We start from the raw sequence: 14,221 nt of genomic DNA on the forward strand, positions 1-14,221 counted from the left end.
CGTCGGAGACCTCAGACACCTGACTCACACGCCCACCAAAGCGAGAATGCTACAAAGAGCTCGTCCTTCATGCATTCATCGTCCAGAAAATTCATACAATCTCCATCTACATCAGGACTTCACACGGCAGAATTACCAGAAAAAAATACCCTTATGGTTAACTTGAGAAAAGAGGAGACTCGTTTATCTTTCAGAATCACTAGAGAAGATCCTAATCATCCATAAAAAACAAAAACTAGAAATCAGTGATCACCCACGTTAACCAATTCATATTCGATAAGCGAAAGATTGTTATCCTCTTTGACTGCAAAAGAAGCAGGTTCAGTGACTTCAATACGCCCCCATTTATCAACAGAAAGCCTCATTGTGCTCTTGAACATATCTATCTTGGAATTGCGCAGTATGACAGTAGATCCTGGCTTCATAACATCAACTGGTCCACAAAAGAAAAAACAGAGAGTTACCATGTTACTCCATAACCGCGAAACTTGACCTGTAACTATCTCGCTAGTATTTACTATGACGAGGCCAAACACATTGGGAAACTTGGGTAAATCCACGGTCAATATGTAACAAAATGTTTGCTAACTGAAAAGGCACACCTTTCTGGGCATTCCACAGTTCTGAATTCCTAGCATTCAATAAAATCTGAAGTCCACATTTTTAACATGAAACCAATCAAGAAACTGGAACGAAGTACTGCCCTTTAACATTTTTTTTATAGCCGTATAATGCTTTGACAAGATGATTGTATTTTATAATAATCCCTGGAAGTCCCGTGGGTGGTCAAATACATGTCTTTTCTTATCCCCAAAAAGAAACATACAAGTTGACGAATACAACTGCAAAGATCGGGAGAACATGTGACCTGGGAACAGATCAATTGATGAAACACTATGGCTACGTTTTTTTTCCGGTAATAGAAACACAATGGATAATTAGTTCTCATTAGAACTATCAGTCAAAACCCTAGGATATATCCTGACAAAGATCTATATAAATGTAAAAGTCAGGTACCTTGATCGTTACGAGCAGTGAAGAGAATACAGCCGGTCTCGTCGCCGACGAGACACTCAGCGATTCGACTCGGGTGAGATGGTTGAGTAAGAGAAGCCGCAGACCGGGCCTTCCGGTTGGTTGGGACGATAGTTTTGACCTCAACGACATTAACGGTCAACGTGTGACCGCTCGTCCCCGGCTTCAACTGTTCCACTTTCACGAACACAGGCTTTCGCTTAGCAGTCGCCGTTCCCGATGAAACTGCGGCAGTGGCCATGGCTACGATCGCACCAAAAGACGTAGAAAAGAGGAACCGATGAAATTGTATGCTGCTGGGTGATGGGAAGAGGGCGGATTAGGGTTTATAAATTGTTTGCTAGACGGCGATTGGTATTTCGAGGATTGCCACGTGGTTGTTCCTAAGTGGACTGTGACAAGACTTTTGTTTTCCGAATTAGAATATGTTTAGTTAAACAAAAAAAATGAAAAATATAAATGCGCATTTTAGGCAAAGAAAAATAAAAATGCGTTTTCATAAGGTTATTATTCTTTGGTATTAAAATAATTAGACAGGAGGAACAACAGTATACAGAGAGAGAGAGAGAGAGAGAGAGAGAGAGAGAGGTGATTTTATTTTTTTGTGTGTGAAAGCACAAGCGCCAAGGCTTGCTCCTCCTCTGGCTCCACAGCTTCCTCTTCTTCCTCAGGATGTAGATTTATGCGCCTGTAGCGTACTATCACCATTACCATGAAACCTGCAACATTGAAAAATAAAAATGCCTTCCATCATCCATCCATATACTGTGTGTGTGTGTGTATACTATATATACATACACCGCAGTGGTTAGTATGATAGGGTACCTGCGAGAATGCGAGATTTGAAGGAAGTGAGGTTCCAGAAAGCTGTAGCGGCGGAGAGTGCAACCATCCTCTTGTGGGAACAGCCTCCCCATCCTTCAACTACCCTCTTCTTCATCCTCTCGACTGCGCGTCATTATCAAAGCTCAACTCACATGGACGTCGACTGTTGAAGATTCAAGAACTATGCAACACTCAACAGCTTTACTCACCTTTCTGGTTTATGGGGATGGAGTAGCAGGAATAGAGCTTTGGAACACTGAAGCCGAGGAAAAACCCTGTTCCAGCAACACACACACACTCACTCGTTATGCATCCAGACAGAGCCCAAGCTCTTTTCTTTGGTTTGTTGATTCAGCCACAAGTGTTTCAAAAATCATACCAACGGCGCATAGCCTCCACAGTGTGATCAGGTGACCATACTCAGCTCCAATTATCAGAAAGGGTGTCACCTGTCATGACAAACACAAGGATAAGCCCCGGATATACACACAGACAGTCCCTGTAATAACACCCAATCATGCTTATACATATAGACAAGAATGCACGTTAAACCAGTCTGACAAGTTTGGAGTGGTGAATTTATCAAGAAAAAAGTTACTTTTAATGTCATCAATGGCTCTCCTGAGAAGAGCTCTCTCATCTTTGAAATCGCCAGGTTGGTCGCCGGAAGAACCCGTCTGGCTATCCGCAAAATGTCCTGCTCCCCCACGCAAAATCCTCGCTTCGTTTCTTGGCTGTTGCTGAAAACAGACAAATGTATCAGAGTACGAGGAACAGCCAGACAAGCTGAGTTGCACATGTAAATAGGGTCGGATGAACACGCCTACCTTTGACAAAGGGTGTTTGACAAGAACGATGCAACGAGAAACAGAAGGCCGAGGTGGGAAACCGCTGAGAAAACACTTCAAACCCCAAAGTTTCCAAATCTTTAGGTACTTCTTTTTCTCAGAAATGAGGCATCTGCCCAAAAGCCGGAAGCACTGGAGGAATCACATACCTAAAGCTGACTCCCTTGGAAAAGAAAGATGACAAGAAACCCAAACATCCAAAACCGAACCAGAGGGTGGATTTTGCAACATCTCTCCACATAACCAAATCATCCACGATTGCTCCAATCCCATCCAAATCGCCTTCACACACATCCTCATCTTATCACACACAAAAAAGAAAGATGAAACCAAACAGCGACATCTACTAAACTGAGTAGAAACGGGAAACGGATGTTAATTAGAGGGGGCGTACTTGGGTTTGAAGGTGGACAAGGAGAAGGCAACAAAGGGACTGAACTTTGCTTCTCCTTCTTAGACCGACGGGTCGTCTTTCGTCTCCTTGGCTTTAGGGCTTCGTCGATGACGACGTTCGGTTCCTTATCTTCCTTCACCTCCACCACCTCAGATCGTCTCTTCGATCTGCGGGCATTCCTCGGCGAGGCACTAGCCAAAATGCCCTTTTGCCCTACCTTCGACCTGCACCGCCTGCGCACGGCCCCAGCAGGCTCCGGAGCTTCGTCCATGGACATTTCGAGCTTGTCAGCCAAACGGGTTCTCGATCTACGGAGCGGAGGAGACAACAAGAGGAGTTCGCGAACAGGAACGGGAGAACAAGAGGATCTAACGGAGGCGGGCGATGGGTATGGAGTACCGTTGTTCTTGGGAGATGGTAGAACTAGATCGAGAGAGAGGTTGGGAGATTCTCGGTTGGATTCGGAAACGCGATGGAGACGAGAAGCTGATCTAGGGTTGGATCGGTGGGAAGGAGGCGTACGCTCCATTTATTCAGAGGCGGTGATGTAGCTCTGTTTGGAAATCAGAATTGAGTGAGGGATTTATGAAATGGGTTTGCTCTGAAATTTATGAACTTTCTTCGTTCGAGTCGAGTGTGTCTACTTGTCTTGTTGGTTCCTCGACCGTGGGTCAGATAGCCGTTGGAGACAAAAGAAAGAACATAAAGTATGGGACTTTGTCACTTTGAATCTTGACGGCGGCATATGGGTCCGTTCTTTTTCAACGGTAAAGCAAAATATGGTTCTTTTTTGGGCCCTTGTCTCATGGGCTTCCAACGGTAAGAGCTAGCACATGAGAGGATTATTGAGCAACAAAACAGATAAAACATAAAAAAAAAAAAAAGGTTCATACTTTGAGGCATACATTCATTGAAAGGAACTAAGAAGAGGGGACAGCCTCATTCACTTTAGAGAGTGCCTGTGGACGAAACTCTTTAGTCTGGAAATTGCGTCTCTAAGAGATTGAACCTCAACTGCGAATGTGATCCGGAGCCAGTTCTTGAGTCCAACTGCTCTACCTGCGTTCGTTTAATTGTTAAATGGAACAAGTGCCACTGAATTTAGGTGAAGAGGGTACTACCAGGCAGGATGATAAGCGATTCCTCTTTGGCCAATTTGCAGCAGAAGTCCAAGTCATCTCTAATGTCTTCAAGCAACCAGAGCTTTAACCTTACCATCAGAAACATTGATCCTTGGGGTTTGGAGGGGCAGTTGAGGCAGGGGATCTTCTTCATCTCCTCGTAACATATCTCTCCACATTCTCTTATCAACTCCAGTTTCATGTAAAACCTATCTTCTTTTCCGAGTATTTCAGGGATCGCCCCCTGCAAACCATTTCCATTTACCTTCTTCTGTTTACCGAAACCATGAATGAAGCTCAAGTATTGCAAATATACCTGAATAAATGTCACGGCGTCGGTCGTCATGTTGAGATAGTTGTTTAGACTCCTCACAAACTGAAACAGACAGATTCATTCCATGCTAATTACTGTAAAATCTAAAGGATTCAATTCATGTACTGCTAATGGGAATAACTTTTGTATGATCAAAACATGCCCCACCCACCCCGGATTGTTTAAGGATGTGGTGAGGGTCAAAAGTGACAATCCAACCAAGTCTCCAGCCAGGTAAGAACCAACCCTTTGATAAGCCACCCAGCTTGATCACGGGTGCTATCTCTGCATACTCTGCCATCGACACAAATGCTTCGCTCCCAAACACGAAACGCTCGTATACTTCGTCTGCTATCACCATTATTCTCAGCTCTCGAGCCGTCTCAGCAATCTTCATCCATCACCCGCCTCATTAACATACTCTACAAGAACTCAAATTAAAAAAAAAAAATGATCCAGAAAGGGCAGCCAACCTTTCGCAGATGTTGACGAGAGAGTACATTTCCACAAGGATTGCAAGGGTTTATAATCAGCATGGCAGCGGTTTTATCGTCTGCCAAAGCTTTAACAGCATCAAGATCGACCTCCCAGCCCTTATCGGGCAAGAGGTTGAAATATCGGACCTCGAGTTGGCTGAAAGAGGCTCGGGACCCGTAAGCCGAGAAACCAGGCCTTGGCAGCAGGATGTTGGCTCCAGGACGAGCCAGTACTGATATCAGAACCTCTATCCCTTGCTTGCAACCAGCAACTACATGCACTTCTTCTGGCGATACTTTGTACGACAAATCCCGGGAGATATACTCCGCAACAGCCCTGGTTATGTTAGAAAGAAGAACATCAATCCGAATTACACCATTTGAGGCAATAATAAGGCCAAGAGAACATAGATTATCCTGTCCCCTGCAATGAGAAAGATGTCGCACAAAAAAGCAACAAGTGTCTCTTGTTTCTTTTTTCCTGCTGATATCAGACAAAACCCATTGATCAGACTTGAGGAACTAAACATTAAAAGATATTGACTTGGACTAATTTTCCGCTGATACCCATCATAAAAAAAACGAGAATGGAACAAAAGTCAACGCTTTGGTTCTGAGAAGCGATCGAGAAGAAGAGAATTCAGTAAGAAGGGACTCACTTCCTGGCAATAGGGATACCGGAGGTATAAGAATAGCTGTTAAACTTGGCGGAGAGGAGAGCTTTGGCGACAGCATTCTCAGGACTTGGACTAATTTTCCGCTGATACCCATCATAAAAAAAACGAGAATGGAACAAAAGTCAACGCTTTGGTTCTGAGAAGCGATCGAGAAGAAGAGAATTCAGTAAGAAGGGACTCACTTCCTGGCAATAGGGATACCGGAGGTATAAGAATAGCTGTTAAACTTGGCGGAGAGGAGAGCTTTGGCGACAGCATTCTCAGTGGCCTCATCGATGCGGAAGCTGGGGAAGGAGGAAGGGTCGCCGTGTCCGAGAGCAATGACGGGTCTGCTCTCGGAAGGGTCGAGACTTGAACGCAGTATGTGGAGAACCTCTCGAAGGCCGTCCTTACTCGACCTTTCAAGAGCTTTGTTCGCTCCGAAATTCCACTGTTTCGACCCCTTCTCCTCCATTTCTCACTTACCCTGAAACCTCTTCTTCGTACTCCTTTATGTACATCTCTGAAGCGGAATGGAACATGCCTTTTGTTCCGGTGACAACATACACAACTTATTTATTAACTAATCTGTATAAGCTGCGTGTTTTTTGCTTGTTGTCACGACCGGAAAGCGACGTTGTAAAAAACGTCTTCTGTTCACATATCCTCCAGAAGAGACAAAACCCGAGTTTGGTCAACAGCATATGGTGGATGAACAGTAACAACACCATTTCAAGATTCGAAAATAAGCAGAATGTGCAATGACTCTGGCTCAAATTAATGTGTTGATACTGAATAAACAAGGACGAAGCAAATAAATTCAGTTTTCTGGATAAAGTGTGGATATTGATAAGTTCCCAAGACGCATTCTTCAGTTCCTTACGCAGAGAAAGATGGAAACTTTAGCACAAAGTAGAAGCCGAACCAGAGAGTATGGGGGCTTACATTATCACAAATGAAGGGTGACAATGACTAAAGCAACAAACGTCTTATTTCATCCAAGTATGAGGAGCAAAACCTAATTTGCTTCGGTGGGGAACCTCTTCACTTCTTGGTGTGTCTCTGGGCAAAGTCGTTTAACCTAGCGAACCCTTCTATGAGGGACTCCAGCTCGACCGCAAAAGTGATTCGGACCCAGTTCTCCATCCCAACAGCTCGACCTGCACCACCAATCCTATTCAATTCTTTGACTTGCAGAGAGAAGAGAGAAGAGAAAAAAACATTTCAAGATTTTACCGGGGAGGATGAAAACTGATTCCTCTTTCGCCAGCTTGCAGCAGAAGTCCATATCGTCTCCGATATCTTCAAGCAGTGAGAGGTTTAATTTGACCTGCAGACCGAAAACTGAGTCCAATCTTCGTGGCACAGCGGACTGATCTAATGAGTCTTTGTGAATTTATTTTACCATAGCAAACATCGATCCTTGAGGTTTGGAGGGGCAATTGAGGCAAGGAATCTTCTTGATCTCCTCGTAACATATCTCTGCACATTCTCTTACCAAGTTTAGCTTCGATGAGAAGAAATCTTCTTTTGTATTTCCTATTATATCAGGAATCGCTCCCTGAAACGGAGAGAAGACACAGTTCAATATATCTCCAGCCAAAAATGGGATATCAACAAAGCCTGGGTGTTTTTTGCTCAACCTGAATGAAGGTTACAGGGTCAGTAGTCATGTTGAGGAAGTTTTCAAGGCTTCCCAAAAGCTGGACCGGAAAGAGCATATAGATACGTAAATATTGCTGCTTCTGGTCATGCAGTAAAATGAAATGAGTTTAAAGAAACAAACCCCGGAATCTTTGATGATGTGAAGAGGATCAAGTGTCACCATCCACCCAAGTCGCCACCCTGGCACGAACCATAGCTTTGATATGGCCCCCAATTTGATCATCGGCACAATCTCTGCATACTCTGCCATTGACACAAATGGGTTTCTCCCAAACGCAAAACGCTCATACACTTCGTCCGCTATCACCAATGTTCCCAACTTCCTAGCTGTCTCTGCAATCTTTTAATTTACCAAAATAACTGGCATGAATCACAAATCCACCCAAACAATGAGCCCCCTAATTGCAAGTGTTGATACAAAGCCGTTTCCGCAAAGGCATCCCAAATCCAACAATAAACATCAAGAAACAACAGAAGAACATCGTTATGCCACCTTTTGGAGATGTTGACGTGACCAAACAGTTCCACACGGATTGCCAGGGTTTATAACCACTAGGGCCACTGTTTTGTCATCTGCAAGGGATTCAACTGCATCGAGATCGACCTCCCAATCTTTTTCTGGTAAAAGGTCGAAATAGCGGACCTCGAGTCCAGCAAAAGATGCTCGGCAATCGTATATCGGGTAACCGGGCCTAGGCAGCAGAATGTTTGCACCAGGAAAAGCAAGGACTGAGATCAAGATCTCTATCGCCTGTGCACAACCAGCGGTTAGATAGACGTCATCTGGCGATATCTTGTATGAGAGATCATGAGATATGTACTCAGCGATAGCCCTGCCAGTTAAAACATCGAAACGGGTTGTAAAGAAGCCGATTAAAGAGACCCTCCAATCAAAATGCATTTTGCCCATGAACATGAACGAAACCATTTTCCATTCAGCTCAGCAAGAGTATTAGACATTGAGTTGTTGGTAAAATAAGAATATGTCTAAAACCGTGACAAAAACAAAATAAGGAACATGCAGATCATTCTTTGTGGCTTACAATCTAGAATATCGAAATGCTTGTAAGGAACACAAGAGACCTATTTCAGAATTCGCCCAAGTGAGCGTAGAGCTTTTCAACATAGTATATCAGTTGGCATCAGAACATTGACACTCAGTTCATTTTGATCTCTTTCTTTGCCTTCTACGCCAGAAACAACAAAGTGTCCCCAGTCGTTGCAATTTCCAGCCTTGATTGACAACAAATTCAAACAGAACATCAAACAGAGTTTTGCCTCCTATCACCAGATTCAGACACCACCATCCACACCATGCAAACGCTAATTTTTCCGTAATGAAGATTCACAAAGAAAAATCGAAACTTTGGCTCACAAGGGGAAACTCTGTCCTTCGCTGTAACCGTATGTGATCTACTTAGCCGCTACATATTCTCCAGAAGACAACAACGGGAAAATCACGACGAACAGCAGAATGCCCAAACATTCAAACAAAAAATAAAATCTTACTTCCTAGCGAGAGGAAGACCAGTGGTAGAAGAATAACTGTTGAAGTTGGCGGAGCGGAGGGCCTCGGAGACGGCGTCGACGGCGGAGGGATCGGTGCGGAAGCTGGGGAAGGGAGAAGGGTCGCCGTGAGAGAGAGGGATAACGGATCTGCCGTCACTGTGGTCGATATTACTCCGCAGAATGTCGATATACGTCCGGATTCCCAGCTTACTGCCGTCGATCGCCTTGTTCGCCCTGAAATTCCACGCCTTTCCCTCCATTTCCGTGCTACTGATCACGATTCATGTGGTGAAGTCTGACTGTATTCCTACAAGTTGCTTGTTTTTCTGTGACAGGTGGACCGCGACAGGACACCAGGCGCTCCCTTTGTCTTGCTCAAGGGTCCATAACCATAAAAAAAATATTAGCGATTAATATTAAAAATGAAAGGTTGCCATCATCACGATTCTCGGATCTTTGGAGAATCTGATCGGATGCCATTTCATGGCGTGTTTTCTGTAAGCTTTGTTGAGGTCATCATCCTTGGCGCTGCGATCGACCTGAAGGACCTTATAGTAATCCGCTCCCTTCCGCTACTCTCTTTGTTCCTCTCCCACTGACTGGGTTTTGACCTGAATCCCACGCAGGTTTGCTTTCCTCTTAAAATGGTAGTAATATCCACAGCACACAAGTCAATGTCATCCTTCTTGTCCTCCAACAGCGACAACAGGTCGAGCTTCTTCTTCTTCTTCTTCTTCTTCTTCTTCTTCTATACAGGCGAGCAATCTTGCATGCTATATCTACCATTTGAATTGAATTGCAACAAACAAACAAACAAAAATCATATAGTACTGCTGAGACAGAAGGGTATTACTACGAGTATTGATAGCTTATTTACCATCGTGGATTTACAAAGCATAAACTCAACGAAACCCACATGTTCAAAGGCAGTAAAACTAACAAAAGTAAACCGGCAACACATATAACCGGAGATAATTGGCAAATGGATTGCCTTGCCTCTATATAATAACAGTAGGTCAAGTTAAGGGTGAGAACGGGGTTTGTTGGAATGGCGTCCGTAGAAGCCCTTGAGCCTCTGGAAGGCATCCTCGAGCACGGAAGGGTCCGATCCGATGGATATCCTGACCCAATGCTTTTGCCCCAGAACCACTCCTGTCCCATATATTCTTAACTCTGTCAATCCACCCGGTTCACGCGAATATATTGACTTTTATTAATTTCTACATGATATATATATGATCCAATACCAGGAAGGAGGACGAGGTTTTCCTCTGAGGCTAACTTCACACAGAAATCAACATCATCCACCATGTCCTCCATCATCCCCAGCTCCAGCTTCGCCTGCATATCCATAACATCCAAATTCTCTCTCTCAGAATTACGTGTGTATATATATAATATATATATATATATCAAAATATATGGAAGGGGTATATACCAGTAAGTATGTGCAGGACTCGGGCTTCTTTGGGCAGACCATGCAGGGAATGTCGTTTATTCTTTCAAAGGCCAAGTCCACGTTCTGTTTCAACATCGCGTTCTTCTTCGTGAAGAACTCTTTCTTCGTCTTCTCCAGGATCTCAGGAAGTGCCGCCTTCCAGATAATATTTTACAAAGATATAGTTCAGAGATTTATTTAACGTGGAAAAAGGGCGACAACGAGATGAACAACAAACCTGGAGCAGGCTCGACGGGTCTGGTTTTATGTCGAGAAGCTGCTTGATGGATTCAACAACCTACACATATGGAGAACCAAACACAAAAACAAGGACTGAATTGTGTGTCCTGAATTCAGCAAAAAAGAAAAAAAGGAAGGAGGAAAGACGTATAGACCCCGGTGGAGTGGAGAAGACGGTGGGGGTCGTTAAGGGCGATCCAACCGATTCGCCATCCCGGAACAACCCAAGCCTTTGATATCGAACCAAGTGTAACTACAGGAGCTATGGACGCAAACGTTGCCATCGGAACGAAGGGTTTGTCTCCATAGATGGTCTCCTTGTACACTTCATCTGATATCACCATTATCCCTAGCTTCCTCGCTGTCTCCGCCACCTGTTGGAATCAAATTTGTACAATATGTCATGTATCGTACATCCACTTTCCTTGCAAAACCACGCGATGGATCTCGTTCATTTTGCGAGAGGCGAAACCTCGGAAACAAGAGTATACTACGTACCGGAAATAAAATCCTGAAATGCTCTAAACCTACAAACCTTCTTGAGATGAGAGTAGGTGTAAACGTTGCCACAAGGGTTGTTAGGATTGATGATGACAATGGCGGCAGTGTTGTCATCTGAAAGGGCTTCAACGCTTTCAAGATCGATCTCCCAATCCTTTTCGGGCAGAAGATGGAACCTGCGAACCTCGAGGAGGCTATAGACAGCATGGGTGTTGTAGTGAGGGTATGCCAGTTCCGGAAGCAGAATGTTTGAATGTTGTCGGGCTACAACTTCAATCATTGTCTCTATCCCTTGTGCACTCCCTGCCGTCAGATATATGTCCTCCGCCTTCAGCTTGTGTGGAAGGTCTCCGTTCAAATGATCCGCAATCGCCCTTGACGAAACGTTTAAACGTTAGTTTTTAACGCATTTTGATAAAAGCTCTGCACGAACAAGAATCCAAAGCACCTTCTAGCGGGGAGAATGCCAGCGCCGGGGGCATAAGAATTGGCGGAGCCGGAGCGGACGGCGCGGACTATGGCGTCCTCGGCCTCGACGCACGTGCGGAAGCAAAGGTGGACGGAGGGGTCGCCGTGAGCCAGGGGCAAAATGGTCTTTCCGACTTCCTTCCTACATTTGCTGAAGAGCATGCTCAGCATCCCTCTCATCGACACCGTCGTGGCTTTCCTCGCCGTCTCGCTGCCTTTGAACTTCCAGACGCTGACGCTCCTTTCTGCGTCTGCGTCTCGCGTTTAGCTTCTTCTTCTTCTTCTTCTTCGGTCCTAAAAGGAGGGACGAACAAGTTGGTGTATTGGCTCATGTCTTTTGAGTTTTTCTTCTCCTTCTCGGCCTTTTAGCCCACGGACTGAGTTGTTGATATATATACAGGCTTATCAGTCATGACAACTTTTTTTTTCTTTGCTTACACGTCACAAATGTGGTATTTGATTTTATGTGAATTTTCAACATGTTATTATTACTTTTCTTCTGAACAATAAATTATATTATTTTTCGAAAAGTATAACTACTACTGGTTTTTCCAAATTTCTAAATTAAATTTATGGATGATAAAAAAATGCAGATTTAAATGTCTGCAAGTGACAGGAAAAGACGAGCAACACAAATTTGTCAAAGAATCCAAACCATATACTATTGAGTCATATTTTAAACAACTAGATTATTTTGTTCATCTTTTTCTGTCAATCATTTTCGGCTAATAAAGAAAATGGTCTTAATTGAGGAACGACAAACTTAGTTGGGAAATTATACGCCTATATATACACATATACATATGTAGATACATATATCCATACATATACACATACATACATATATTCATACACCTATATAGACCCACATGCATGTGTCTATATATATATATATAGTTATATATATATATGCATACATACACATACACATATACATATTTATATGTATTTATCGTTTCGGATACGATATCTGACATGATAAATTTCATGAAAACACGTCAATATTGACCATTAGAAATTTAACTAGTTTTTTGGACGATCAAAAAGTTGGAAAAAAATTCAAAAGTTTACTATTCGTTTGGTAAAAAATTAATAGTTGGTTGTGAATATTACAAATGAAAAAGTTGGAATTTTTTTCTCAATTATTCCCTTGTGCCAAATATTTCATGGCCGGTACCATATGTTAAACGATCACATTTCTCTCCATATTCGCAACAATCTGTGTTCCATACGATGGAGTCTCTTGTCAGGGAAGGACATTGTTGATGGAGACAGGACAACCCCCCGATGGACATCAGACGTTACGATTTGTAAAATCCCCACGCTTGGAAAGTACTGGTGTTAAGTTCGAGCTCCCAATTTATCATAAAGATGCCAAGTTTAACAATATATCGGCACCATGGACAAACATGCCTCAATTAAAGTCCAAGTTGATCTTAAGAATGGGTAGAATTGTCCTTCAGAGGCCTGGTGCAATGGTTGAAGAGTATAAGAAAAGAGATTGATTTCAGAATTTGATCAATGAAACATTTGAGACTTATTAAAAAACTTCAGCTCCACATATATACAAAATCAGAGCAAGAAAGAGAAAGAAGACAAAGATACAGTAAAAGGAAACAAAGGTATTTCATGGAAATTGAGATAATCAACAAAAGGAAATGAGAAGAAAGAGAATCTCGCAGCGTAATATCCTCGATCATGGCATAGGATTTTCGTCGGTGATTGTTCCAGTAAGAGTCGGTGGGATTAATCAAGGCAATGATGTGTTTTGGGCTTCATCAAGGCCCACTCCATCCAAAGTTGGGCCATCGTTAAAGAGATTTGGCAGCCCAAAGTGATTGATACCAGCTTTGTCCACGTCTGAGTTCTCCTCATCGTGTGTATTTTCTCCAATATTCCCCCTCAAGCTAGGCGTGTAGAGATCGTACATGTCGAACTTGCCAACGAGATAGTGCAACATGTCGGTTGAGGTAGCCTTGGTGAAAATATCCGCCAATTGGTCACAACTCTTCGTGTAGCTCAATGAAATGATACGTTGTAGAACTTTCTCGCGGACAAAGTGACAGTCAACTTCGATGTGCTTCGTGCGTTCATGGAAGACCGGGTTGGTAGCAATGTGAATCGCGGCTTGGTTGTCACAATGGAGAGTAATTCACTACAAAAAAATCCTCGAATTCCAACGGATTTTCCAACGGATTTGTCCGTTGGAAAATTTTCCAACGGATTTTCAACGGTTTTCAACGGCGTTTCAACGACGATTTCCGTTGAAATTCCGTTGAAAATTTCCAACGGGTATCCGTTGGAAACACCCGTTGGAAATTTTTAACGGAATTTTCAACGTATTCAATTGAAAAATTGGGTTAGAAATTTCCAACGGTATTTCCAACAGATATCCGTTGGAAATTTTCAACGGATTAACGTTGGAAAAATCGGTTGCAAATTTTTAACGGAGTTCCAATGGATGTTTGTTAGAAAACAATTCCAACGGAATTCCAACGGATGCCGGTTGGAAATTTTTTTGAAAATTTTAAAAAAAAATTCCAACGGAATTCCAACGGATACCGGTTGGAATTTTTTTTGGAAATTTTTTAAAAAAAAATTCCAACCGAATTCCAACGGATGCCGGTTGGAAATTTTTTTCAAAATTTTAAAAAAAAATTCCAACGGACATCGAATGAAAATTTGGATTTTAATTGAAAAATCAATTGAAATATATATATATATATATATAT

At 43.0% G+C, this 14,221-nt stretch overlaps 4 protein-coding genes and 1 pseudogene across 9 annotated transcripts; all 5 read right to left on the reverse strand.

Annotated features, from left to right (window-relative positions):
• Positions 1 to 132: 132 nt before the first annotated feature.
• Positions 133 to 1,345, reverse strand: LOC104824689 (uncharacterized protein At4g28440). Its single transcript, XM_010556799.2, has 2 exons — positions 1,018 to 1,345; positions 133 to 433 (listed from the first exon to the last, which is right to left on the reverse strand). Exons 1-2 carry the CDS (start codon positions 1,274 to 1,276, stop codon positions 243 to 245), a joined length of 450 nt encoding a protein of 149 aa, XP_010555101.1. The 5' UTR covers positions 1,277 to 1,345; the 3' UTR covers positions 133 to 242.
• Positions 1,346 to 1,482: 137 nt separating this feature from the next.
• Positions 1,483 to 3,725, reverse strand: LOC104824691 (reticulon-like protein B18). Of its 4 annotated transcripts, none has more exons than XM_010556804.2 (8): positions 3,103 to 3,725; positions 2,858 to 2,990; positions 2,688 to 2,762; positions 2,459 to 2,600; positions 2,240 to 2,309; positions 2,070 to 2,135; positions 1,861 to 1,983; positions 1,483 to 1,754 (listed from the first exon to the last, which is right to left on the reverse strand). In XM_010556804.2, the coding sequence occupies exons 1-8, from the start codon at positions 3,629 to 3,631 to the stop codon at positions 1,630 to 1,632; spliced, it is 1,263 nt and encodes a 420-aa protein (XP_010555106.1). In that variant the 5' UTR covers positions 3,632 to 3,725; the 3' UTR covers positions 1,483 to 1,629. The 4 variants fall into 4 exon arrangements, with proteins under 4 accessions (XP_010555106.1, XP_010555105.1, XP_010555104.1 ...); XM_010556803.2 differs by having other exon boundaries at positions 2,459 to 2,594; positions 2,858 to 3,008; XM_010556802.2 differs by having other exon boundaries at positions 2,858 to 3,008.
• A 101-nt stretch (positions 3,726 to 3,826) lies between these two features.
• LOC104824693 (tyrosine aminotransferase-like) lies at positions 3,827 to 6,242 on the reverse strand. Of its 3 annotated transcripts, XM_010556807.2 has the most exons (7): positions 5,916 to 6,242; positions 5,672 to 5,715; positions 5,010 to 5,349; positions 4,709 to 4,927; positions 4,540 to 4,599; positions 4,224 to 4,467; positions 3,827 to 4,161 (listed from the first exon to the last, which is right to left on the reverse strand). In XM_010556807.2, exons 1-7 carry the CDS (start codon positions 6,141 to 6,143, stop codon positions 4,046 to 4,048), a joined length of 1,251 nt encoding a protein of 416 aa, XP_010555109.1. In that variant the 5' UTR covers positions 6,144 to 6,242; the 3' UTR covers positions 3,827 to 4,045. The 3 variants fall into 3 exon arrangements, with proteins under 3 accessions (XP_010555109.1, XP_010555110.1, XP_019059428.1); XM_010556808.2 differs by lacking the exon at positions 5,672 to 5,715 and having other exon boundaries at positions 5,872 to 6,242; XM_019203883.1 differs by lacking the exon at positions 5,916 to 6,242 and having other exon boundaries at positions 5,672 to 5,757.
• A 234-nt stretch (positions 6,243 to 6,476) lies between these two features.
• On the reverse strand, positions 6,477 to 9,275 carry LOC104824692 (tyrosine aminotransferase-like). Its single transcript, XM_010556806.2, has 7 exons — positions 8,843 to 9,275; positions 7,827 to 8,166; positions 7,455 to 7,673; positions 7,312 to 7,371; positions 7,074 to 7,229; positions 6,905 to 6,998; positions 6,477 to 6,828 (listed from the first exon to the last, which is right to left on the reverse strand). The coding sequence occupies exons 1-7, from the start codon at positions 9,100 to 9,102 to the stop codon at positions 6,713 to 6,715; spliced, it is 1,245 nt and encodes a 414-aa protein (XP_010555108.1). The 5' UTR covers positions 9,103 to 9,275; the 3' UTR covers positions 6,477 to 6,712.
• Positions 9,276 to 9,652: 377 nt separating this feature from the next.
• Positions 9,653 to 11,906, reverse strand: LOC104824694 (annotated as a pseudogene).
• Between the last annotated feature and the right edge of the window lie 2,315 nt (positions 11,907 to 14,221).

This window comes from Tarenaya hassleriana, unplaced genomic scaffold, assembly GCF_000463585.1.
Source record: "Tarenaya hassleriana unplaced genomic scaffold, ASM46358v1 Cleome41, whole genome shotgun sequence".
Classification (NCBI taxonomy): domain Eukaryota; kingdom Viridiplantae; phylum Streptophyta; class Magnoliopsida; order Brassicales; family Cleomaceae; genus Tarenaya; species Tarenaya hassleriana.

Excerpts from the sequence above, each read along its gene's own strand:
- LOC104824689 (XM_010556799.2), bottom strand. The coding sequence starts at position 1,276 with ATGGCCACTGCCGCAGTTTCATCGGGAACGGCGACTGCTAAGCGAAAG. Across the intron at positions 434-1,017 it reads CACTGCTCGTAACGATCAAG|TTGATGTTATGAAGCCAGGA; the intron begins GTACCTGACTTT and ends TTTGTGGACCAG.
- LOC104824691 (XM_010556802.2), bottom strand. The coding sequence starts at position 3,631 with ATGGAGCGTACGCCTCCTTCCCACCGATCCAACCCTAGATCAGCTTCT. Across the intron at positions 3,009-3,102 it reads TTGTCCACCTTCAAACCCAA|ATGAGGATGTGTGTGAAGGC; the intron begins GTACGCCCCCTC and ends GTGTGTGATAAG. Across the intron at positions 1,984-2,069 it reads CATCCCCATAAACCAGAAAG|TCGAGAGGATGAAGAAGAGG; the intron begins GTGAGTAAAGCT and ends AATGACGCGCAG.
- LOC104824693 (XM_010556807.2), bottom strand. The coding sequence starts at position 6,143 with ATGGAGGAGAAGGGGTCGAAACAGTGGAATTTCGGAGCGAACAAAGCT. Across the intron at positions 4,468-4,539 it reads ACGCCGTGACATTTATTCAG|GGGGCGATCCCTGAAATACT; the intron begins GTATATTTGCAA and ends AATGGTTTGCAG. Across the intron at positions 4,162-4,223 it reads ATCGCTTATCATCCTGCCTG|GTAGAGCAGTTGGACTCAAG; the intron begins GTAGTACCCTCT and ends AAACGAACGCAG.
- LOC104824692 (XM_010556806.2), bottom strand. The coding sequence starts at position 9,102 with ATGGAGGGAAAGGCGTGGAATTTCAGGGCGAACAAGGCGATCGACGGC. Across the intron at positions 6,999-7,073 it reads AAGGATCGATGTTTGCTATG|GTCAAATTAAACCTCTCACT; the intron begins GTAAAATAAATT and ends TTCGGTCTGCAG. Across the intron at positions 6,829-6,904 it reads ATCAGTTTTCATCCTCCCCG|GTCGAGCTGTTGGGATGGAG; the intron begins GTAAAATCTTGA and ends TTGGTGGTGCAG.